The sequence below is a fragment of the Balaenoptera physalus genome (assembly GCF_965194825.1).
Source record: "Balaenoptera physalus genome assembly, chromosome: 16".
NCBI classification, from domain to species: Eukaryota; Metazoa; Chordata; class Mammalia; order Artiodactyla; family Balaenopteridae; genus Balaenoptera; species Balaenoptera physalus.
The window spans coordinates 71,865,867-71,892,502 of NC_138898.1; the positions used below are offsets into that span (position 1 = coordinate 71,865,867).

Here is a 26,636-nt window from a genome sequence, read left to right on the forward strand (position 1 = left end):
GGGCGGGGCCCAACCCACAGGAGCCTTGGCCTCTGGGGCTGCGGGATGCTCTCGCTGTACGAGGAGCAGAACAGAGCGTACCCGGATCGCGCACACGCTAGCCGCGGACCCTTCGGAACGGAGTAAGGTGAGCCCAGCCGGGTCGGGTCGCACCAGCACGGGGGTTTCAGGCACCGGAGTGGCCTCGGGGTCCCTGGGCTTCCCGGACACTGTCCTCCCGGTCGGCGGCGGAGCGGGCATCAGCCCGGGGCTGCCTCCCGGTACCTGGGATGCTGGGACACCTGCCCAAGCCCATTCGATCCAGCTTTCTGCTGTCTGCCCTCGCCGTGGCCCGGGACGCAGAGCTGGGGCGGGAGACGTTTCTGAATTACTCAGAAACCGGGTCTGGGGTGTCCGGGGCCGCGCCCCGCCTCGTCTCTCCACCCAGCACCCGCTCATTCCCTTCCTGGCCTTGGTGAGACGCGTGGACCTGACCGCGATCGTTCCTTTTCCCCTCTGGAATGTTTTCTCTGTGGTGACTGGGGTTGCAGAATGTAGCAACCACTTGAAGCGGGTTGGTTGGGTTCTCTCCGGCGGCCTCAGCGCGGGCTGCCCTGGGGCAGACGTGGCTTCGGCCACAGCAGCCGGTCTCTCGGCGCGGGGAGGGCAGGGGCTGCAGAGTCGCCCCTCGGGAGGAGCGCGGGTCTGGCACCCAGAGCCCAAGGCTTGGGTTCCATCACTGAGGTCTAGGGGATAGTTGAGGTCGGGAATGGGCGAGAGGGGTGCAGCAGAGAATCATGAGGGACCCCGGAACTCCAGAGAATTCTTTTAATCCTTCCTCCCGGTGTGGCATTGGACAAGTTGCCTAAACTCTGCACCTCAGTCTTCTCTGTGCCTCATATAATAATAATGGGGATTAAATAAGGTAATGTGTGAAAAGAGTAGGAGGAGGAAGTCTGGGAGTAGAGTAAGGGGTCAATAAATGATAGCTGCTATTATTTCTGTTGTTCGTGCTGTTGCTGTTGTTGTTAACTGTTATTATTTGAGGAGCAGTTTGTAGTTAAAGGCATGGTTTTAAATCCCAACTCAGCCACTTTCTAGGGTGACCTTGGGCAAGCTACTTAACCTCGCAGTGTCTCAATTTCATGTGTATAGTGGGGAAAATTATGGTGCCTATCTCAGAAGATATTTGTGGAAATTAATTGAGTTAATACCTGGCAAGTGCTTAGAAGAGTGAGTGCTTGGGTGTCAGCTACTAATTCTTCCACAAGGGCATCATGTTTAATCAAGCAGTATAACCTAAAGGTAGCTACAACCTTGCTCTGTTTATAAGTTGAAATATTATTTGCGTGAACATGTATATGTTTTATGCTGTGCAAGATGGGTTCCCTTCTTTCACCTGTGGTTTCACTAACGCTGGTGGCTGACCCACCGGGGTCAAGGTAGTCCTGGGGAAGGGGCTGATGGGGCAGAGGGACCCCAGGAGTTATCTTCAGTGAGAAAATGGAGGGTGTGATGACAGAAGCTTCCAGAATCACAGTTTCTGTTGAGCATTCACAGAGGAGAAAATCTTCCCTGGGTTGCAGTTTTATTTAACAGGAAATTTGTACCTGGATCTAGGTTTCTTAAAACAAACTCTTGCTAATTTTGGCTTTTGGATTGTAGTGAGAGAGGAGATGAGGATGGGCAATATTTTAAACGATAAAACACAGTAAATCACATTCCTCTTGCCAAGAGGCTTCTTGCATAATTTTGAGGGTCAGAGATCACAGCAAGATCATATACATCTGTGGAGGGTTAGAGTGGTCTGCCTGCCTTTGGATGTCTCACCTTCCTCCCACAGCACTCTACATCCTTGCCATCAGAAACCTGAAACCCACTAACATCATTAACTTGAAAGCTTCCCACCTTTGCCCCAGCTCCTGATTTTGGATAATACCCCATGGGTTCATGGTGGAGAAAAATTATTTCCTCAATGCCAGAATCCTGCCTGAAGAATGTGATGGGGCAAACTATGGTCTTTGTCCCAGACCCAGGCCTTCTGGGGGGCATGGGGACTACCCTGTATATCCTATCCTACTAATTCGAGTATATCCTAATTTGCCTCTGTCACCTACGGTAGGCATAGGAAACAGAGTTTCCATATACCCCCTCCCCAGTACCAGTGCTCACCAATGCTAGTGTTAGGAAGTGGCCACACTACCTACCCAGAGTTTGGAAATTAAATAGCTCAGGATTCCATCTCTTTCCACCCCCCACTTTAGTCCAAAGGACTGTTAATTAACTGTCTTGGGGAGGGGGCAGCACCCAGCACAATACCAGGCCCCTCAAAGCATATACCATGGTGATAAAGGCTGCAAGATTCCAATCCAGCGCCTCCACTTACTAGCTGTGTGATTTTGCACAAGTTACTCCTCCTCTCTGAGCTCATTTTCCTCCTCTGTAATCTGGAAGTAATAATAATATACCTACCGTATGGCATTGTTGAAACATGAACTGAAATATATAGAGAGATTATATATATTTGGAGAGAGATCGATTATATATATGATATATGGAGAGAGAGACTGTATGCATTTGTGAGGCTAATGAGACTATATACTATTTTAGTTCATTTTTTAAAAGATTATTATTTCACATTGTAAAGTTTCTGTAATTCAGGTGCAGCATGTATATTGATGAACGCGGTCATTTGCTTTCCAACACTCTTCCCCAGACAAAGCTGTTATTACATCAAAGTGTATTCTCCAAATGCTCTTAGAATCAAGGAAATATGGCATGGTGCCTGGCAAATATTAAGTGGTCAATATTTGTAGGCTATTATTATATCAAGTGCTCTAGAAACACTAAGGGCTTGACTGTAAAGAGAAGTGAGACAGAAATGAAACAGAAACCCTCCACTTGCAGTAAATCAGCTGAGAAAAGGCTGGGAAGATACGGCTGGGCTGGAAGGGACTGGACATGGTCTAGGGTGGCTGCCCGTAAATTCTCTTGGCAGATTTTATCTGTTAGAATCGATTTGCAAGGTGCTTGCTCTGTGCCAGACGCTGAGCTGGGCACCAGAGGGCAGGGCGAGGCAGGAACGATGCCCTAAGGAAGGCAAGCTAATGGAGACACTAAGATCAGACCCCTGGATGCTGTAATCACGATGGAGCTTGATAAGAGGGGTGTGGAGGCTGATTGGGATGGGGTCGCCCAGAGGGCTCCTGCTCCAAGCACCCAGGGGGAAGGTCCTGCAAACCGTGCAGTGATTTCACAGGTCACACCCCACCCAGCCTCCACACAGCTTGGCCTGGGGGCCACAGGAGAAGGAGGCAGCTCTTTGGCAGCTGTGGTGGCCCAAAAGCAAATATCCTGGAGCAAGGGCCAAGGCCTCAAAGCAGACTGTCCAGGCCAGAGGGAAAGAGGAAGGCAGCCGCTGAGGACATGAGGACTGGTGCTTCCCAGCACCCAGCCTCCGGGCTGTGCCCACTCACATACTTTTTTTTCTCTGCCCCTCCAGCTTGCCTGCCCCGCCAAGTCCCATCTTCACCATGGCTGCTGGAGAGAAGATCAAAGCCAAAATCAAGAAGAATCTGCCCGTCAGGGGACCTCAGGCACCTACCATCAAAGAGCTGATGCAGTGGTACTGTCTGAACACCAACACCCACGGCTGCCGCCGCATCGTGGTGTCCCGTGGCCGCCTCCGGCGCCTGCTCTGGATTCTGTTCACGCTCACAGCCGTGGCCCTCATTTTCTGGCAGTGTGCCCTCCTCATCTCATCCTTCTACACCGTCTCTGTCTCCATCAAAGTCCACTTCCAGAAGCTGGATTTTCCTGCTGTCACCATCTGCAACATCAATCCTTACAGGTAAGAGGCAGGAGCAGGGACAGGGAGGAGGGGTCATGCCCCCTCCAGGTGCCAGTGCCCCTCCCAAAGGTGACACACTCCAGCCTGCAATCATGCTTTTTAGAAATTTGAATTCATTGCCAGTGTTGGTAAACTGCTCTCTCCCAGGTTTTAGATCTGTACCAAGGTTTCAGTCCCATCAGCTACTTCTGAGGATGGGCTAGCTCAAGGAAGGCAAGAGAGGGAGGCTGCAAGGATCACTTTTGCTTGGTGGTTGGGCCTGGAATGAACTAGCATTCCTCCTACCCGGGAGACACACACACACACACACACACACACACACACACACACACACACACACACACACAGAGCCCAGCTTAGCCATTTCCCCTGAGCTCTCCAAGCTCACACCCTCACTCTCCCCTGAATATGAGCTGGAGGCTGACTCAGACATGACACCTAGGTGACTTCCAGAAGCATCTCAGCTCATCTGAGCGAACCCAGCCCCACTAATTGAGATCACTGGGCTCTGGGCAGGATCAGCCCTTGGTACTGCCCAATTGTCTGCTGCAGGACCTGTTCTAAATGGGTCATTGGAATCCTTCTCAGGATTATTGAAAACTGATCTGTGAGGCAGATCAGAATCTGGCAGAATTTGTCAGAGCAGGTGTGAGGGTGGGGAGAAGGGAAGAGCATGGGAGGAAGACCTTCAAAGGGAACTAACTCGTCCAGAGTCATCAATGAGTTGATGGCAAAGCTCAAGCTCAACATCAGGTCTAAACTCATTCTCCACCTCCAAGTCTGTCTTTCTTTCTTTCTTCCTTCCTTCTTTCCTCCATCCCTCCCTCCCTCCTTTCCTCCCTTTACCTCACCCTCCCTCCTTCCCACCCCCCTCCTTTCTTCCTTTCATCCATTGTTCCATAATCTTTTACTCAGCATCTACAAATTGTCATTCACTGTGCTAGATTCAGGGGCATGGAAGTGAATGACCCAAACACAGTCTTTGTCCTAGTGCAGCTGATGTTGTAGTAGAGGACTGAAATATTAACAAATATAATTACACTAATAAAATTAATAACAGTGACCATTTAACAGCATATATGTGTGTGTGTATATACATATATATATATATACATACATACATACAGACACACAGAGATACATGGATGGATGGATGGATAGATAGATAGAAAGAAAGAAAGAATAAACTCATTGACTCTTGCCAATAACCCCATTTTACAGGTGGGGAAACTGAGGCACAGAAAGGCTAAATGGCTCGTCCAGGGTCACACATCCAGAACCAGAATGGGAACTGGAACCCAGGTAGTTTGGCTCTGGAGTTTATACGCTCAGTCACTATGCTGTGTGGCCTGTGCCCCTAGCAAGGGAGAGAGAGAGTGGGGAGAGTTAAGAGGGAGGCCAGGACCATTTGGTATTGTGAAAATTAAAAGATGGTGTTGTTATGCTTCATGTAGTCAACTCCCAGATCATTCTTCTGTGTTCTTGGGGGCTGTCAAGGTAACAGTTATACCTCTTCCCTCCCAGCATTGATTTGAGGAGAACCCATGGGCAGGGGCAAGTATGCTGGGTAGAGACAGAGCCTGCCCCCTGGGAAGACTCCTGGTTAGCAGTTATTTACTTGTCTTCACTGTGGCTGGTTTATGGGAGGCACCTGACAGTCACCACTCCAGAAATGCTGGTTGGGGCAAACTCATCAACACACCCTGAGAGCAAGCAGACAGTGGTGGCAAAGGTGAAACCACAGGAAGTCACACAAGGGTCATATGGGAGCCTGCCCCATTTACTTGAGCCGGTGGTCACATTGGAGGGGGCAAATTATAAAAGGCCTGGTTTGCTTGGCCAAGGGCTCTGGGGTGATGGGCACAGGCTGACGCGCATCGATGGAAAGCAGCATGGGGAAGTGCCAGCTTTCTGCCAGAGGGGTTTCCCATCCCTGACTCCTCCTTCCCACCTTGACAGGTACAGTGCCGTGCGGGACCTTCTAGCCGATTTGGAAAAGGAGACCAGAGGGACCTTGAAGACCCTGTATGGCTTTTCAGAGATTACATCTCGGAAACGCCGAGAGGCAGAGTCCTGGAGTTCGGCCAGGGAGGGCACAGGGTCGAAATTCCTCAACCTGATCCCGCTGCTGGCTTTCGATAAGGGTGAGACAAGCAAGGCAAGGGACTTCCGCACAGGACGGAAGCGGAAAGTCAGTGGCAGAATCATTCACAAGGCATCAGACGTCATGCATGTCCATGAGTCCAAGGAGGTGGTGGGATTCCAGCTGGTAAGATGCACGTCCTCACGGTTTCGGGGAATGGGATGGGATAGTGGGTCCAGGGAGGTTTCTCCTTTGCCATTAGCCCTATAGTCCCACAGGAAGAAACACACTCAGTTAGGGTGAATCGGCTGTAAGCAACTGAAACTGACCCAGGCAATCTTAAGATAAAAATGTCTTAGAAGGTAACCAGTAGCTCATGGAGGCCTCCTGAAGGACAGAAATTAGGGAAGATCCAGGGATCCCAGTGGCAAGAAATGATGAAAAGTCGTTTCAGATACTGCTACTGGATTAAATAAGCTTCAACTGTTTTCAGTCTTCTTGTTAATCCAACCATAAAAATGGATTCAGATCCCATTTGGGGACTATCTGATTGGCCAAGTTTGGGTCACCTGATGGCTCACATAGGGTAGGACATCTTGATGGACAGTCTCAGCTGACTGCATCCAAAGGGTGGAAGGAAATTCTACCAAAGCAAAATTGGGGTGCAGATACCAGAAGGAAGAAAATAGATAACGAGCAGCAGAAACACAGCGTTCCCAGCAGTACTTGCCTTCACGAGGTGCTAAAGCCTGACTTCTCATCTCTCCTTCTTGGTCCCATTTGAGGGACTCTGAAGAAGCAGCCACTCACCAAAAATGAATTCCATTGCCTTCCTGGCCAAACTCAGCCATCACCCTCCTCTCTGTGCCCCAGCCACCTCTGCAAGATGAGAACTACCTCCACTTTATAGTCTTGGTTGCTGATTGTGAGACCTCATGGCTCTAGTTGCAAATCCTGGGGGAAAATGGCCCTTTCTCTAAATCACTGAGCCTTTTTGAAGTCTTCCTGGGTCCTTATATAAGATAAAGTTCTCCTTGATACCAAAATCCATCCTTTGGTGTCCATCTTTTAGGAGAGTTTTCAAGCCCTGTGTGATGAGAACATCTGGAATATACCACAATTTCCCTATAACACTCTCATTATTATGTATTTTATTTATGTATTTATTTATTTTTTGGCTGTGTTGGGTCTTCGTTTCTGTGCGAGGGCTTTCTCCAGTTGCGGCAAGCGGGGGCCCGTCTTCATCGTGGTGCGCGGGCCTCTCACTATCGCGGCCTCTCTTGTTGTGGAGCACAGGCTCCAGACGCGCAGGCTCAGTAATTGTGGCTCACGGGCCGAGTTGCTCCGCGGCATGTGGGATCTTCCCAGACCAGGGCTCGAACCCGTGTCCCCTGCATTGGCAGGCAGATTCTCAACCACTGCGCCACCAGGGAAGCCCCTCATTATTATGTATTTTAAATGCTGGTCCTCCCAACTACCTTGTGAGGTGGGGAAGGATGGTATTTTGGTCAACATTTTGTAGGTGAAATAATGGATAGGTAACACCTTGCCCAAGATTCTGCAGAGAGGTCATGGCAGAGTCTGGGCTACAATCTCGATTTCCAGACTGTTGACCCAACAAGAAATGGTGAGGGTTGGGTGGGAACGCAGTAGCCATAATCAGTCGAAGCCTGGATGTCTGGGGACCCTGAAGAAGCTGGTTTTGCTTCTCGCTTGGTAGGGAGTCATGAGAGTGAGGCTCTGTGTCCTTCCTTACTCAGCCCCTTCTTGGTCCTTGAGGTTTGAGGATGATGTGTCCAAAGCCCCAGAAGTGAGAAGAAGCCCATCCTTGCCCCACATATCCCTCCTGTTCCCCTGAGTGTTTGACCTAGAGTTTCCGTTCCTTACAGTCCTTCTGAAGGCCGCTGGCAGGGCTGATAGCTTCATCCTGGTGTCTCCTCCTATTCACAGTGTTCAAATGACACATCCAGCTGTGCAGTCTACACCTTCAGCTCGGGGGTTAATGCCATCCGGGAGTGGTACAAGCTGCACTACATGAACATCATGGCACAGGTGTCTCCGGAGAAGAAAATCAACATGAGCTACTCTGCTGAGGAGCTGCTGGTCACCTGCTTCTTTGATGGGGAGTCCTGTGATGCCAGGTCAGTAGGGGAAGGCTGCTCTCTCAGCTCCAAGGACCAGCGGCTCTGAGTGCTGGGCTCCTTGCATGCACCCGAAGCTCAACTAGAGATCTTGGGAGTGACAGGTGCTCTTCTCACTGACCCTGACTTTTGGGAAATGACTTATACAGGAGCTCAGCTCTAGAGTCAGTGAGGAAGGTGGAGATGGTATAGAGTCAAAATATCCTTAAATTCATTAAATTACTCATAGAAACAGAGTAGTTGATGGTGGACATATAACCTTGTATATTACCATCACACATACCAGTGAGAACCACTGATCTAGTACAGGAAGGAAAGAAGAAAGGGAGGAAGGAGGGAGGGAAAGAAGAGGGAGGGAAAAAAGGTCTATGTACAGATGTGTGAACTTTCAGAACTTTCCACCTTTAAGATAACACTCAGATTCCTGGTAGAGACTGGGCAGTCATGGGACATTCTAAAGTGTTCCTGCTTACCTGAAGGGCTTTCTTCATTCTTTTGAAATACTAAGCCTTTCTATATGTTAGTTGATATACTGACCCTTGCAAAAACTGAGTGATTGGAATCGTGTCTCCCTGAAGGTTGGGTTCTAAAGTCAGTATAAGGACACATATGATGTGATTCCTTTTCTGGGGATTATTTGCTAGGAATTGGAATGGAAAAATGTCAAGTGTTGGCTGAGAAATTCAAGAGTAGAGGAAATGGGGGGCAGATATATTGGCACAAAGAATGCCAAGTCAGGATGGAGATGGAGGTGAGAAGATTAAGAGGGAGAACAGAAAGCAGAGAGCGGTTCTACATCAACATGTGTCAGTTGGACGAGGGGCCTTGTTTGTCATCTATCAGAGGAAAGATGGGGGAAGTAAGTCATGTCTATCATCCATTGTCCACAAAGGAGAGCTGGCCCATTAGCACTGCCCATTTGGACTTCAGCTCAGGTGCATGAGGGGAGTTCCTGGCACGGCCCTTTTCTGACCTGTATTCTCTCCCCCCCGCCATAGGAACTTCACACGTTTCCACCATCCAATGTATGGGAATTGCTACACATTCAACAATGGACAAAATGAGACTATCCTCAGCACCTCCATGGGAGGCAGTGAATATGGTAAGGAAATCTGCACCAAGGAGATCCTGGGGTGCTCTAATGGCAAGCATGCTGGCAGCAGGACAATTGGGGATGCTTTAAGCCTTCCAGAGATGCAGGCTTTCCCCACCTGGCCAGAAACTTGGGGCACAACTTCTCTTCTTGCAGTGTTTCCATCAACATCCATATCGGTTCTTTCTTTCTTTATCAGAGTCTGTTTTCCTTTTTGACATCTCCTCTTTGCTTTTGAGAGAGCAACAGGGACAACCCTGGGGTTTCTTCTCCCAGGGAAACCACTTGGGTTTAAGCTTGTAACTGGAGTGAGTAATGTTGGGCAGGCAGCTTCCAGATGGGCTTAAATCTAGACGTGCTGAACAGGAGATTAGGGAAGCAAAACACACCTTTATCTTGGTTAAGATGACAGATTCTGGAGCCAAAACCCAGCTCTGCCACGCACTGTGTGACCCAGTGCAAGTTACACCCCTTCATCTATAATGAGGGAATAATAATAGTATCAATGATACGAGGTAATTGAGAAGACAAAATATAAAAAGCACTTAGAATAAGACCTGATACACACTGTATTAGTTTGGTTGGGCTGCCATAGCAAAATATTACAGATGGGTGACTTAAACAACAGACATTTATTTTCTCAGAGTTCTGGAGATTGGAAATCCATGGTCAGGTTGCTGGCAAATTCCGTTTCTGGTGAGGACTCTCTTGCTGGCTTGCAGTTGGCCACCTTCTCTCTGTGTCCACACATGGCCTGTCTTCTGTGGAGCGAGAGAGCTTTGTTGTCTCTTCCTCTTCTTATGAGAACACTAATCCTATGGGATTAGGGCCCACCCTTATGACCTCATTTAACCTTAATTACCTGCCTAAAGTCTGTATCTCCAAATACAATCACATTGGGGATTAAGACTTCAACATATGAATAGGGTGGAGGGGGCAACCTTCGGAGAGACACAAAATTCAGTCCATAACACACACTAAGCACACAATAAATGCTAGATGTGGTTGTCATTACTACTATTACTACCATTACTACCATTGCTGCTGCTACTACTATCACCACCAATAATTACTACCTCCAGTATTAGTATTACTACTACTCTACTACTGTGACTTTTGTAGAGAAGGCAGGAACTCAACAGACTGGACTGGTTTACCCACAAAAGGAATTCTTGAAAGGTCCTAAACAAATTGAACATGATTTGATATATAGATATGCTCCTACAAGGAAAGGCAAGGTCTTGTCATGGAGGAAAACCCACTTGGACTCCTCATCTTTGTTACTGTATTCTCTGTGTTCTTACCAAATCTGCAAGAAACCGTAATTCAGGGCACTCACGTCAGTGGGAAGAAGTAGTCTGGGAACTGTTGCACAGTCCTGGCTCTGCTGCATGTGGGCTGTGTGACCTTGAGCAAATCACTTCCCCACTCTGGGCTTTGTTTCCTTTACTTACAAATAGAAGAAGTCAGAATAACTCTCAAAGTTCTCTTCTTTCAATTCATATAGGCCCTGCTCTCATTTTTTACCAAATGTTTATTGAGTGTCTTCTGTATGCCAGGCCCTCTTCCAAGTCTTCGGGACACAGTGGTGAATAAGACAGATGCCATCTCTGCTTTCAGGGAGCTTGCATTTTGTTGCAGAGAGACAGATAAATGAGTGAACAAGCACATAGATATTACCTGGTTATCAATCCTAGCGAGCGCTATGAGGAAAACAAAGGAGCACCAGGGTAGAGAGAGTGGCTGGGGCTGAGATGGGGGGTTTATTTCAAATAAGGAGGTCCAGAAAGGCCTCTGGGAGGAGGGTTATTTAAAGATGGAAAATACGCATTAAGGTCCATAGAGGAGCATTTTGGGCACTAGCAAGTCCAAGGACCCCAAGAAAGAAATGGATTTGGTGTGCTCTAGAAACAGAAAGAAGACCAGCGTGCCTGGAGCTTCGTGACGGAAGGGGAGAGTGGAATGAAGAGGGAGGCATCATCATCTCCCTGAGAGCCACAGTCAGGTTTCTGGACTTTATTCTATGGCATCCCCATGTATGCAATGAGATGCCACTAAAGAGTTTCAGGCAAGGGAGTGACCTGATCTGATTCCTGATTTTAAAAGGTCCCTCTGGCTGCTGGGCTCAGATTAGACTGCAGGTGCAAGAAAAACAAAAAAGTGGGAGCAGGGAGAGGAGTTAGGATTCACCACTGGTGTCTCTCCCTGAGGGTTTAGGCAGCCACAGCTCTGTGTGTCCCTTTGGGTGCCCAGCAGAACTCCCCATCTCAAAGGACCACATGGAGATTCATGTCTTGGGCAGGGTAGTAGTTTTCCTTATGCTTAGCAAACCTGCAGTAGTGACACTGTTTCTGAGCCCTATTTTGTGCTAAGCCCCGGAGACAGAGCAGTGAACAAGTCAGGCTGGAGTTTCCAGTCTCACCCTTGTCTACCTTTCACTTGTGGGAAATGCCTGGGTCTTGGTTTTGAGACTCCCAGAGCAGTGGGAGAGGTAGGCTACCACCAGGGAATGTTCTCCTGGCTTTTGACCACAGCAGGCTGCCTTATCCTCTCAGGGCTGCAGGTCATCTTGTACATAAACGAAGAGGAGTACAACCCCTTCCTGGTGTCCTCCACTGGAGCTAAGGTGATTGTCCATCGGCAGGATGAGTACCCCTTCATCGAGGATGTGGGAACAGAGATTGAGACGGCCATGGCCACCTCCATAGGGATGCACCTGGTAAGAGAATATTCTGATTCCCGTCGGCTTGGTGAGGAGGACAGATTTTGTTGAAGGATAAGCAGTGAGGTGCAGCTTATGGAAAAGAGTGTTGGTTTCAAAAGGAAGCATGGTCCAGTACTTTCCAGTGGTTACCCCAGTGGTCATTCTAGAAGTTATACTAAAGGCTGTCTTTGTATCTTTTGTATGGATGAACAAGGACAGGCTGCCATTTTGGATAAGAATTGAAGGAACCTTCCTTGTTCCAGAGACAAATGTCAGCATTTATGGAACCTGTGCTGGTCAGACACTAACTATGTATTTGTCACTGGTATAAATAGAGCAGATTAACACCTTTCTGGGACACCTAGAGGCCACTGGGGCATGTAAACCACTATTGGAAAGTCATTGGGCCATCAAAGGTCTATTTGGACCATCCTACTTCCATCAGTTTCACCTCATTTACCAAGAGCCACTCCCCTCAAGTCTTTGACATTTTCTGACCTCACTAGGTGCTGAGAACACTCATACCTGTCAACGAAAGCACATCTGGGCTGCAGACTCCAATCCCTGAGTCAGTCATGCCCAGTGGAAGCAGAAGGGCAAGGCGAGGAATGTGCTTAGACGCCCCTGGCCACGCTTGTACAGTCTCTTGTTTGCAGGCCTGGGGTCTTTTATGCCAGTCTCTGTCTCACTCTGTCTCACTCTCTCATTCTCTGTCTCTGTCTCTTGCTCTATCTAATAGAATTAACTATTAAGTACTTATTTAAAGGGAGTATATGCACAAAGTAAAACACCCAAACAATACAAGGAGCATACCATGCAGATGTATCTCCCTTCTATCCCTGACCTCTGGTTCCCTCCTTCCTCTGCACAGAGACTATTGCTGCTGCTTCTGTGTTTCGCCAGGGATGTGATAGTCTTCTTCAAGCATGTGTGTGTGGGTATAAGCATTTCTCCTTTCATGCAAATACAAGATACTGTTCTGCCCCATTTTTCACTTGATGCTATGGCTTGGAAATAGTTCCATATGAATACACATGTAGATTCTGCCTCATTCTTCTTAAAGACCCATAATATTCCATTGTGTGGATAAGTTATTGAAGCAATTCCCTGTTGATAGACTTGAGATTGTTTCCAGGTACAACTAAAAGCAATGGTGCAATGTGATGTGTAGTCATCGATTGCTTCCCAGAAGTATATCAGTCAGTATGCATATTAGCCAAATCGCCCTCCAATAAGGTTGTACCCACACGGGTATTAACCAATTTTTAATCTTTGCTAATCTGTCAAGAAAAAAATGGTATCTATTATAATTTTTGACAGTCTTTCTTAGTGGCATTTTATCACCTATTTATGGAGGAAAAAAAATCTCCTTGTGGACTCTTTGTTCATGCCTTTGTTTATATCCAACCTTAGTATCCCAAATTAAACATCTTAGCCTTCATCCCTCATAAATTTTTCCTCCAGAGCAGTCGTTTCCAAACTTGTTGATCAGTAGATTCAGATCTGCTGAATCAATATCTCTGAGAGATGAGCCCAAGGATCTGTATTTTTACCAAACTCCAGTGGTCATTTCAAGAGGCCACAAACTCAGGAACCTCAGCTTTAGAAACCTGAGTAGTTCAGAATGAGAGAAGAAAAGTGTGTCTTCCTAAGAGAAAGTAAAGCTAGGATGACACCAGAGCTTTAGCACAGCCATAAATGATGGCTTCAGGGTGAGTTATAAAGTGATATGGTGGGCATTGGGGCTTGTATATTTCTCCATCATCTATTCATTCAACAAGCATTTTCTGAGCACATCCTGTGTGCTAGATGCTGGGGCTACATCAGTGTCCCCAGGACTGTCGCTGTCATTTTAGAACTTAGGGTCTAGCAGAGAGAATCAATAACAAACAAAAAATTGCACAGGTGATTAACTCTAATCATCATAGGTGCTGAGAAGGAGAAATACCGGATGCATGAGAGCATATCACAGAGATGCCTGATTTAGGGCTTTTTAATAGGGAGAAGAGGGGAGCTCAAGGGGTGCTTTCCTGAGGAAGTGGTATTTAAGTTGAGACAGCAGAGAGGATAAACTGGCATCTGTGGCTTTGGTGCCTCACCATGTCCCATCAAAGGGCAACCCTGGACAAGAGAGAACATCAGGTTGGCAAATCTGTGAAGCCGTGTCATTTAGTGGCTTTGCTCAATGTGGGAAATTTGTTCCAACATGAGAAGTGTTGTGTACCAACTTGGGCTGTGTGAATGCTGATCGCCCAAGGAAAAATCTTGAGCCCCAACCTGCTCAAACTGTGGTTTGAAAAGCTTTAGGTTACTACCTTTTTTTTGGCCGCACCGTGTGGCATGCGGGATCCTAGTTCCCCAAACAGGGATCAAACCCATGCCCCCTGAATTAGGAGCACGGAGACAACCACTGGACCACCAGGGAAGTCCCTTTAGCTTACTACTTAAGGAACAAGGTCTCTGATTCCTCTGTTTGCTGGCAGATTACAAAACTCCCAGATCAGAACAGCAAACATTTTGATCCAACATTTCTCAGGCAGTTTTATACCTTGAAGAAGCACCTGGGATTTACAGCACATTCTGACCTTCTGCCTCTCTCAGTATCTGCAAACTTAGAGCTTGGGAAAGTACAAGAACTAAGGAATTGCCCTCTGGTTTTCTTCTCCGAGCTTAGAAAAATATCCATCACACTGTTAAGCAAATGCTCTCTTTAGCAATGACGGTAAACAAAGACATGGGTCGGTTTTCTGCTACACTTAATTTGAGATATACAAAATCAAAGCCACAGAGCAGGGTCAGGAAGCTCTAGTTCTGATTTATGAGCATTTAAAACAACAAAAAAAACTAGGGATTACTGAGAGGTCACCAGCGAGTCACTAGCATAAGTCCAAACAAACTAGACTTCCTTCCTTTCTTATTTATTTTTTATTTAGTTATTTATTTACTTTCGATCGGCATGTTAAACTGGTAGACTCAGTTTGTTAGGCAGTTGGTTAACTAATCTTCCTTCATTCACTGAGGCATGTGTGTCCAAAGCACTGGATATTCAGAGATGGATACAACAGAGCACCTACCTTCAAAGATTCACCTTTAAGAGAAGATAACATACCTTTGAACGCAGGTCCAAGCTCTGTGGGAACAGGGACCTTCTCTATCTTGTTCCCAGGCTCGGTTCTTAGAACGTAGTAGATCCTCAGTAAATATTGTTGGATAGATGGACGGATGGCTGGGGGCCAGGACAGAAGCTTTTGGTGAAGGCTTTCTAGGTGATGGATTCTTAAAGGACAATTGTCAGGCAAATAGTATCAGGAAAGGCTAGTCCAGACAAAGGGCATAGCAATTACAAAGGGGTCGCAGAAAGGATTTGAAGCCATGTAGTGACTCATTCTGAAAAACCACTTTGGCTGAAGTGCAATCAAGATCCTGGAGACAGCGCAATATTTACAGTAACACTAGAAAGAAATGATGAGGCCCTAGCTGAGGCAATGGCTGTGGGGATGACCAGAAGTGAATGGATTTGAGAGATATTTACAAGCAACAGGGTTTGACAGCCGAGGTCACTGAGGAAAGGCCAGGGGGAGTTAGATTGATATTTAGGTTCTGGCTTGGGTAGTGGGGTGGATGGAAGTGCCAGGTTCTAAATTAGGGAATAAAGAAGGGTAGGTCTGGGGGAGAAGATAACCACTTCAGTTTGGGACATACCCAAGTTGTTGTGCCTTTGGGAAATCAAGGTGAAAACGTCCTGCCAATAGATGCTGTGAACCTGGGGCTCAGGAGAAAAATCCGGGGGCCATGGCGGGGTTGAGGGTGGGGTTACATCTAGCATAATTCTAGACTTGGAAAGAAATGCCATCACCCAAGACCTGAGACAGAATGCAAATGTTTAAGGGCTGAGCAGAAAGAAAATGGAGAAATAGAGGGACCAAAGTAGCAGCAGAACCTGGAAAGGGTTGGTGTCAGAGAAACGAAGAGGGTTTCCAGGAAGGTATTAGCTAGGGTGCCAAACGCAGTTGAGAGGTCAAGCGAGGTAAAGGGCAAAAGCTGTTGGGTTGGGCAACCAAGAGGTCACCAGTTCTCTGCCAGAGCAGTTTTCAGTGGAAGGAGTGGAACAGAAACCAAAGTACAATGGGTTGGATCACGAATGAGAGATGAGGAAGCGGGCAAGGGCAAATTCACCCAGGGGAGTGTGGAGCCAGGCCCCGGAGAGGGGCGAGACTTCACTGTCATTGCAAACCTTACTGTATTTTTTTTTTTTTTAAGATTTATTTATTTATTTTTGGCTGTGTTGGGTCTTCGTTGCTGCGCGCGGCTTTCTCTAGTTGCAGCGAGCGGGGGCTACTCTTCGTTGCGGTGCACGGGCTTCTCATAGCGGTGGCTTCTCTTGTTGCAGAGCATGGGCTCTAGGTGCGCGGGCTTCAGTAGTTGTAGCATGCGGGCTCAGCAGTCGTGGCTCGCAGGCTCTAGAGTGCAGGCTCAGTAGTTGTGGTGCACGGGCTTACTTGCTCCACGGCACGTGAGATCTTCCTGGACCAGGGCTCGAACCCGTGTCCCCTGCATTGGCAGGCAGATTCTTAACCAGTGAGCCACCAGGGAAATCCTCCTACTGTACATTTTTATCTTAAAGCATGCACACACTTCTCTTCACAAGCATATGTATAACAGGGATTAAGGGCTCAGACTTTGGAGCCAGACAACTGGGGTCCAAACCCCAGCTTTACATTTTGATTGTGTGATCTCTGTGTCTCAGTTACCTCATCTGTAAAATGGGGATGATAATAATGTTACTGCATAGTCTGGTGAGAATTCAATGAGTTGATTCATGTGAAAATTGAAAACAGTGCTTGACATGTATTGGGTGCTCCAAAAATATTGGCTATTACTATACACTTTTTTAAGAAAAGAGATGTGAAGGGAAGGAAAAATATTTGAACCAAAAAGAGGGGTTAGGGAAGATTTTTCTTGTCCTTGTGATACCCTTCTGAGTGAGATATTGAGTAAGATACTGATCTCTTCCATATAGTATATAGAAAGTACTAATTATTTGCCATATGTGTTGCAAATATCTTTCCCAGTGTGTGCTTTCATTTTAGTTTTCATTATGCTTTTTCACATGCAAAAACATCAGATGTTTACATAGTCAAAATCTTTGTTTTCTTCTTTAGTCATTATGTTTATTGAGGATTTTCCCTCCTTGAGATCAGATACTGAGCTGATTTTCCTTCCAGTTATTTTATTATTTCATTTAATAGTTTAACCCACTAGAATTTTATTTCTGCAGGATGTGAAATGCAGAATTCCTCCAAATTCTTAACAAGTAGTCCTAACTTCATATGTTGCATAATTCTTTTTTCCTCCATTGATTAGAAACGTCAAAATAACTTTTATAATTATTTATATCTATAAATTATTTTATAACATTACAAATAACTTTTATAATTTACTACAATTTAAAAACAGAACAAAATAAAAAAGAGTTAAAACACCCGTAATTCCACCTAGAGCCTCCTGCTGCCACCTGGGCTTTTCCCTGGCACAGTTCATACCTTTAAAGAGGGGAGCTAAGGACTCTGTGCAACTGCTCTCCTCCCCCAGGATTCTCAGAAGGAAGCAGATAGGACCTCATTTTGATAAAAATGAGTCCCGTTCCCACATACACCCACATACAACACATGTGCACGCAGACGCCTAATCACACCTACGCATACCTGTGCATGCCACACACATATCTATCTATCTATCTATCCGTCTAAACTTGCACACACTCTCACACACACATACATATATACCCATTCTCATTTTTGGGTCCCTAGGGGTCAGGACAGAAGCCAAAATGTTTCCCCACCCTGTCCAGATCAGCACTTCTGGTAAACTGACAGTGAAGTGGGGGAGTGAAAGGCGGCGGGGGAGAGAGAGCGAGAGCAAGCCAGGGCTCTGTCCAAGTTCATCTAGCTGAGGCTTTGAGAAGCTAAAGACCTCTCTTCCCCTCTAAAAAGGCCATTTGCCCCATCTGCCCCAGCCCCAGGTGTTTCAGGAAGTAACCTGAATAACCCAGGAGCTCTGAGTTTGATAAGCATCGTTGCAAAGTAAAGGGCCATTGAGTACTCAAAAAGCATAAAAATCACAATATGACTTCTCACAATCGGTTTTCTGGAAGTGGTCCATGGGCTGGTTCTCAAAGCAGAAAGAGCCTCAGCCACCTTTGCCAACTGCACAGGGCTTACCTGCGTGGACGAACCCTCTCCCCTAGATGCCAGGGTGTTGAACTCTCCCCACAGGCAGGTAGAGCCCGTAGCTGACACTCTAGGCTCTGTGGACATCCTGGGCCTGGGGTCTCCAAGGGACATCCGATCAGGGAGACTGCTGCTTGGAGAAGCTTAGAGGGTAGCATTGAATAGAGGTGCCCTCGAGGGAAGCCACTGCTTGGCATCTTCATGCCCAGATCCCAGCCCAGCCCTGGCATGCACTAGAGGCTCTAAATCAGTTTGCTACCCAGCTATTAGAGGAATGAAGTAAGTCTGTTTATTCTGTACTGACATGGAAAGACACTCACTCTTTATTATTAGTGAGAAAAGGACATTGCAGGGCAAAGTGAACGTGTTATGTGTGTCTGGATCTCAGGATGGAGATCTGACCTGTTGGAGTGGGTACTCCAGGGAAGAGAGGAAACCAGACGGCTACTTTCTTCTCTGCTTCTTCTGTTTAAACGTTTTAAAATGAGCACTGTCTTTTGCCCTGGAGAGCAAATTAATTTGCAATTAATTGAGGGAGACTAATGGGTCAACAGATGAATTATAATACAAACAGAAAGAGATTATAGCCACTTGAGATGTCTGTAGTTTCTACCTACACCAAACTTCTTGATTCCTTCCCCCCACCCAATCACCTTTCTCTCTGTTCATCCACTCTTCAAAGGAAAAAGAATTTTCTTCCCTCCCATAAATCTGCCATCCATTTGCCCTTTACCCTCCCCATTTCATAAAAGACAAAACAAAACTCTTTGTACACACACACGCACACACACAAACACACACACACCCCAAATCCTAGCTATGATATGGTCACAATATATTCAGTTGTTATTCCCCCTTGGGAGACATTACCCTTTTTTTTTTTCTTAATTGGCTTGTCTGGATTGTTCCTTTGCAGTGACAAATATGAAGCTAGAACCAAACGTAGTAAGCTATAATAAAACATAATTTAATAAGGCTTTCGAACAGTGAGTTACGATGCTCTTACCTCCTCTGATCAGGGTATCATTCTGCTCTGCTGGGTATTCTTTGGTCCTCTCTAAGAAAGTCCATTTTTTCAAGTCAACTTCTGGGACCAGAAGACAAGAGGGTAGGAAATGAGTCCTTCCTTGAGACAAGGACCCCGTGCAGCAAAGTCACTGCTCATCTTTCTAATCCCTCCAGCCCCTCCCCGTGGAATCTCCAGTGGCTCACTACATTCTGAAAACCAAATCCAAGTCCAAATTTCTCAGCACAGCTTAGGAGGCCGCCATGATTTGGCCTTGGCATCCCTCTCTGACCTCATCTCCAGCGACGGCTCTCCCTCTTACCACGTTCTGGCCACCCTGGCCCTCTCCCGCCTCCAGCCTTGCTACTCCCTCTGCCTAATCCTCTTCCTACCTTTCTTGGCAAGTCCAGCTCTTTGTTGCCATTCCATGTCGAGCCAACATGTCCTTTTCTCAAAGACATCTTCCCTAACCACTTTTGGGAAGACTGCCCCCTCCTCCCAACCCCTCTCGTCTCTCTACCCAGTTTCATTGATCACTATCAAAAAAGATCCAAAATGATTTATTTGCTTTTTGACCATCTGTCTACCCCACTAGAATGTGAGCTCCACAAGAGCATGGAACTTGTCTATTTTGATCACTGTGGATTCCATAGTGCCTAGAATAGCTTCAAGCTCCTAGTAGGTGCTCAATAAATATTTGTTAAATGAATGACTGGGTAGCTGCTCAGCTCCTCGAAGCTGCTAGAAATGCCCCTTGTCTGGGTCCTGGGGGAGGTCAGGGCTGAGTGTGTGCTGCTGTGATTACAGACGGAGTCCTTCAAGCTGAGTGAACCCTACAGCAAGTGCACGGAGGACTGGAGTGACGTGCTGATCACGAACATCTACAATGCTACGTATTCCCTCCAGGTACAGGCTGGAGGCAGCACCCAGCCCCGGGTTGTGGCCTGGACCCAGGAAACAAAGTTATATATAGGCTGGGGTGTGTCTGGGACTGGGAACGGAGGTTAGAATCCTGGGGTTCATCCAAGGACCTCAAGGGCAAATGATGCCAGCTGGTTCCGGTCCTCTTCAATCCATCTGTAACCAGAGCTTAATTGATTCATTGAGGTTTGCATGGAACAGAACGTACAGCTGAGATCCACTTCCTAAATGGGCCTTGGCGAGTGAGGGACCGGAGGAGCAAGCAGCCTGGGAGAGGTCCTGGGTGAGGGGCGCCCTTCACCCGCTGATGGCTTTGGGCAAGTTGTGTGCTCCTCAGCAGTCACCGGGGGAGTTTGGACTGGATCAGGGGCTGCTAAGTGGCAGCTCCCAGGTCCCTTCCACCCTGCTCACCTGGTTTTTCTGGATGGTGTTTAAAAGTCAGGGAATTTCACAAGAAAACCCAGATTTCTAGCTTCTCTTGAAAAACAAGATCTGGCAACACTGGACCCATATTCCTACAGGATAAACAGTGGGTGGAGTGGCCTTATCAAACGAGACATGTTCTCTGGTTCCCCGTGGTCTCCACCACCCGCTAGTGTACTACCTATGTCAACCCTTGAGTGAGATCACCTGTTACACTGCCTCCTGTTCTGGCAGTCTGCCCTTCACCTCCCACCAGGACACTAAGAGAGCCAATGAGAATCATCCCAGCAGAACAAAAGGACCAGGCGCCCTGAATGCACTGAGTCCACTAGCTTCCACCAGAGCTGAGCTGAGGGGTGGTGGAGATACTGAGTGAAAAGAGACTAGTAGTCAGACAAGGTCTGCTTGTAAGAAATAGAAACACATTCACACTGACTTCAAGACCGAAAAAAAAAAAAAAAAAGGGGGTGTGGGGTCAGCTCGTTGGAAAGATACTCTGGATAATATTTAGTGAGAGGCTACCATTTACAAACACTTTACATCTTTCAATTCATACAACAACTTCATGAAGTAGGTCATGTTATACTTATTTCAAAAATGAAGAAACCAAAGCATCAGAGAGATTAAGTAACTTGCCTGAGGTCACACAGCTGGGAGGTAGCACAGCTGGTATTTGAACTCAAGCAGCCTGCCTTCCGAGCCCACACCGTTAGCTTTTATGCTATAAGCTTCATGGATAGTATGATCCCCAGGGATCCAGCCTGGAGGGCTTGGACCTGAGAATCGGAAAGTTGGGGGCTGGGTTTGTTTCTCTCTGTTTCTTAGCACCTGCTCCAAGTTTCCCACTTATCTCTGGGTCAGCACTTACATGATGGAAAATGACCACCGCAGCTCTAGCTCAACCTGGCCTCCACGTCTGTTTAAATTCCCAATAAATTTTCTAGCTTTGTCCTTGTGGCCCTATCGGCTGTGACATGAGGGGTACATTTATGCTGTCTGCCAAGGCTGTGGGAAGCTGATCCTCTCCGACTGAGGGATGTAGGGAGGGGGTCTCCGGCATCCAAGTGCAAGGAGGTTAAGGGAATTCCTGGGTCTTGTCTTTCAGATCTGCCTTCACTCGTGCTTCCAGGCAAAGATGGTGGAGAAATGTGGGTGTGCCCAGTTCAGCCAGCCTCTACCTCGGGGAGCCAACTACTGCAACTACCAGCAGCACCCCAACTGGAGTGAGTGAGACCCACCCCCGCCTTCCACACCCCAGGAGCGGGGTCAGCCCAGCCCTGGCAATAGCTAAGGCGCTCCTGGGACCCTGCCCCTATGGCCTTTGGCCAGAGGGAGATATTGATAGAGAGACACCGACCAGTTTCACTCCTGTTGTGAAGCCTGGCTTGAATTCTACTTTCTGATTAAGGAACAAATGCTACACCCCAGCTTGTGCTAAAACCTTGACCACCTGTGTCAACTCCAGGAGGTAGGAACTATTGATAGTATCCTCTGACAGAACAGGTAACTAAGGCTCAGAAAGGTTAAGCAACTTGCCCAAGGTCACACAGCCAGGGAGCAACAAAGCTAGACCCAAAGCAAGGGCTGCTAACCTGCCCCCGACCCCAACTCATGTTCTTAGCTGTGGCAGTATTCTGTCTCTCAAAATCACAAGCCAGAAATTGATTCCAGAGAACTAGTGTTTGTAGAAAGTGGAAGGTGAAATCATTAAAAGGAGACTATGGGGGCACCACTGGAAAACCCTAGGAAGGGTCATGTGACCCCAAAGCTCATGCCACCCTGCCCTCTGTCCCTCAGTGTACTGCTACTACGAACTGCACCAGGACTTTGTCCGGGAAGAGCTGGGCTGCCAGGCGCTGTGCAAGGAAGCCTGCAGGTGAGTGGACCCAAAGCAGTGGGATGAGCAGGGCTGGGCTGGGCCGGGCCACCCACCCTCACTCCATGCCCTTCTCCACTTAGCTTTAAGGAGTGGACATTGACCACCAGTCTGGCACAGTGGCCATCTGAGGTTTCCGAGGTGAGTTCTCCGTCCGCTCTTCCTCCTGGCGCCCTCAGCCTGGAACCTCATGTCCGGATTGTGTCCTCTGGCCTCAGGGGTGATCCACAGGGGAGGCCTGGGTCAGGGGCTGGGGCTGAGAGGGGAGGGCAGACAGGCTGGCTCTGGTCCCTCCGGGCATCCCCAGGCCACTTCTTTCTCCACCACAGAAATGGTTGCTGTCCGTTCTCACTTGGGACCAAGGCCAAATAAAGAAAAAACTCAACAAGTAAGTTGACCTCCGCCCTGCTTCCTCTGCTCCTGCCGGCCCCCGTCCCAGCCTCCTCACTTGATTCCTCAGTGCCAAACGCTCTCCTTTGCATTCATTCATTCATTCATTTCTTTATGCAACAAATATTTACTGAGTTCTTATCATGAGCCAGGCCCTGCTCGAGGCCTGGGGCTCTCAAACTTTTTGACCATGACCCACAGTATGAAAATACTTTTTCCATTGTGGCCCATTGAATACATAACTGAAATAAAATTGTCACGAAACAGTACTCCCTTATGATGTACAATGCATTCGGGCTGCTTCTCAAATGTTGCACACTCGGGTACCAAACCAACTGTTTACATCCATCCCGATTGGTCGCACCACAATTCTGAATGATTAGTGCCCATATCAGTTGATAAAAATTTCGAATCTCTCTGTGGATGCAATCTGATCTTTCCTATTTCATTTTGTAAAAGGTACTGGTCATGACCCAGTAAGTTTATTTCATGGCTTCCTGATGTATCTTGACCCACTTGGAAAAATACTCCTTTTGAGCCATGCAGCTTCTAATTCCACTTGAATTTTCCACATCAAAATTCACTTCCAAGGGACCTTTAGCAAAAATCAGCCAGGGCAGAGTTCAGGGACCTCAGCAGATGGAGACAAAGATGGGAGAGGGTGGGGGGATTGCCGTGTGAACCCACATCTCTCTGGGCCACTACTGTCTCTACAGTGCCCAGCCCTGGGCCAGATCTTTCTAGGTCTGAATACCAGCTCTGCCAATCATGAGCTGTGTAGTCTTGGGCAAGTTACTTATCCAATCTGTGTCTCAGTTGCCATATCTGTAAAATGGGTATGATTAAAACATACCTGCCTCATAGGGTTGTTGTGAGAATTAAATAAGTTGACTCACATAAGGTTCTTGGAACACATAAGGTTCTTCCAGTGCTTGGCAACACAGGAAGTGGTCAGTAAATGCTAGCTGTTATTATGGTTATTATCATTATGACCTTATACCCAGCCTGCCTCGCTCATTTACACCACTTGCCTGTCTCCCGTACATGTTTTAGACTGCAATCGAACAACTACAATGTCAAGGTTTAATGAAGAACATTGTGCTGTGGGAATGCAGCTGAGGGAACTTAGTCTACAGGTGGGGAAATGGTTTTTGAGTGAATGAATGAACCAGCCCCAGGCCAGAGGTGTGCTCTGTGGTGCAGAAGGAAACCCATACACCAGGTTCTAAGACCCTGTGGAGCTCAGAGCCTGGTCCGTGCTGGGGCCTGGGCAGGAGAGAGAGAGCCATGCTGAGAGGCTGTCCATCTGGTAGAGTGCAAAGGCCTCCAACTCACCTTGGCCCCGCCTATTGGAATCTTTACAGGACAGACTTGGCCAAACTCTTGATATTCTACAAAGACCTGAACCAGAGATCCATCGTGGAGAGCCCTGCCAACAGCGTGAGTGGCTTCCTTCTGGGACCTGTCCCGGGTCTGCGAGTGTACGCATCTGCCTGGCCCTGGGGAGCAGAGTCAGACTGAGCTCGTAGGGCCACCAAAGGCCAACCAAGCCTCAGATCAGGCAGAGTAAGAGGAGACAGGAAGGCTGTCCCCATTTTCCCCCAAACCTGTTCGGGGCCAGGGCTAGCCAGTGACTCCCTTGGGAACTGGGGTCTTGGCATGAAGCCAGCTTGGCGGGGGTCCCTCCTGATAGTCTGGCTTGGCCTCCCTTGCAGATCGAGATGCTTCTGTCCAACATCGGTGGCCAGCTGGGCCTGTGGATGAGCTGCTCCGTCGTCTGCGTCATTGAGATCGTCGAGGTCTTCCTCGTCGACTCCCTCTCCATCGTCGCACGCCACCAGTGGCGCAAAGCCAAGGAGTGGTGGGCCCGGAGACAGGCACCCCCCTGGCCCGAGGCTCCCCCCAGCCCTCAGGGCCGGGACAACCTGGGCCTCGATATAGACGATGACCTGCCCACTTTCACCTCTGCCTTGTGCCTGCCTCCAGCCCCAGCAGCCCAGGTGCCGGGCACGCCGCCCCCCAGATACAACACCTTGCGCTTGGAGAGGGACTTCCCCAGCCAGCTCGCGGACACTGAGGTGCCAGCTGAGTCCTGAGGCAGGCTGGGGACGAAAGACCGAGCCAGGACCGCCAGCCATGGTCTGAAAGCTTAGACCCTGTCTCCTGCACACGGAGGGGATCCTCTGCACCCCCTCTGGGCTTTTCAGAGACATTGACTACAGGTCTCCTTTGAACAAGGCGGGGCCTGGGCACAGTGCAGGGGACTGTTGGACCCCACCCAGCAATGCTCCCAGCCGCCCAGGATGAGATAGTTCCTGCAGCCCAAACCCTTAGGACATCTGCTACCGAGACAGATGGGGCCCAGGAAACGCGGCCGGCCTGGACAAAGGCCAGGAGTGAAGCCTGACCGAGTTCTCCGCCAGATCTTCAGAGAGAAAGACTCCTCCAAAGCCCCGAGCTGGGGGTTTCAGCCACTCCCCCAGCCTGGGCTGGGACCCAAGGATGTGACCTTAGGTGTTGAGGCCTGACGATCACTGCCTGGTGCCAAAGATAGGAAGGAGGGAGCTCCAGGCCCAGAGCTGTTATGGAATAAACTGCTTAGTCACTGACATGGGGGCGAGGTCTGCTCTGTGCCCTCAGGCAGGAGCTGGCCCAGAGTGCTTGGAGCGTGTAGAGGGGAAGGGTGTACTGGAGGGAAGCCTGGGGCGTGTGACAGGAGGTCCTCACTCCAGGGGGGGCGTGGGACATATTCTGGGCAGCCAAGCCAGTGCTCTGGGCCCTTTCCCCGAGCAGAGAAGGGCCAGGTAAAGGACACTGTTGGACACTACTGTCCAGTGGTAGCCCGAGGCATAACGGATTATCTCCTGATGACCCGCCTCAGCTACCCCTCCTCCAGGGCAGACCCCGTACCCCCACCAATGGCCTGTGCCTCACCGACAAGCCAGCCACGGACAACCACCTCCTGACGTACTCACGCCTTCCAGGGAGATAATAGCTAACATGTGTTAAGCGCATAGTAGATGCTCAATATCAGCTCAGGAGCAGTGTTCTGGCTGCCGTCCTAAGCACTCACAGAGGTTGGCATAGGAGACTGCAAACGACCACACACAGGCCAAATCCTATTTTTGCTTGTGACCTAAGAGTGAGTTGGATGGTTTTTGGGGGGTTTTTAAAATATTTTTAAAAATATCAAAAGAAGGACAGTTTGTGACCTGAAAATTACATGCAATTCAAATATCAGTGTCCATAATAAAATTTTATTGGAACACTGTCATGCCCATTCGTTCACTCATTGTCTATGGCTGAGTTTGTGCTACCATGGCTGGCAGAGGTGAGTAGCTGCAACAGAAATTCTACAGCCCCCAAAACCGAAAGTATTTATTCTCTGGCCCTTTACAGAAAAAAATACCCGCCAAGCCCTGAACTAGCACAGTAAGTGGGTATCCCACTGTATGGATGAGGAAACTGAGGCATAGAAATGTTGAGTTACTCGCTCAGGGTGACACAGCTGGGAAGTTGCAGAGCTGGGATTCTAACCCAGGCGCTGTGACTCCAGACCACGCCCCCGACCTTGTGCACTTTATCACCCCGACCCTGTGCACTTTATCACTCCATCATTTTGCATCCAATCAGTGTCTGTGCCTTTTACGTGTGAGGCTCACGTCAGTTCGTGTGGGAAGAGGGGTAGGCTCCCCACCCGGTTGTAGGACAGAAGGAAGGCCCACATCCGTGGGTGTGGAGAGGCCTGCATTCAGGACTGCTTCCCACTCAAGCAGAGGCAGAAGTCTTGGTGAAAGAGCAGGGACTGGGGGACCCTGTCTGATCCAACCCAACCTCAGACCTGTGGCTGCCAGAGCCATCTCTGCCCCCTGCGGTGGTTCCTCTGGCCCTCACGGGTGGGGCGCTGCTAGGAGGCATGGCAGCCAGCAGGGGGACGGTC

The 26,636-nt window shown here is 48.4% G+C and overlaps 1 protein-coding gene across 2 annotated transcripts; it reads left to right on the forward strand.

Moving 5' to 3' along the window:
• Positions 1 to 25,970, forward strand: SCNN1G (sodium channel epithelial 1 subunit gamma). Of its 2 annotated transcripts, none has more exons than XM_082430992.1 (13): positions 1 to 127; positions 3,482 to 3,829; positions 5,789 to 6,098; positions 7,863 to 8,053; positions 9,052 to 9,155; positions 11,702 to 11,865; positions 19,894 to 19,992; positions 21,536 to 21,653; positions 22,228 to 22,306; positions 22,390 to 22,447; positions 22,636 to 22,694; positions 24,061 to 24,136; positions 24,412 to 25,970. In XM_082430992.1, exons 2-13 carry the CDS (start codon positions 3,513 to 3,515, stop codon positions 24,790 to 24,792), a joined length of 1,956 nt encoding a protein of 651 aa, XP_082287118.1. In that variant the 5' UTR covers positions 1 to 127; positions 3,482 to 3,512; the 3' UTR covers positions 24,793 to 25,970. The 2 variants fall into 2 exon arrangements, with proteins under 2 accessions (XP_082287118.1, XP_082287117.1); XM_082430991.1 differs by having other exon boundaries at positions 16 to 122.
• Positions 25,971 to 26,636: the final 666 nt, after the last annotated feature.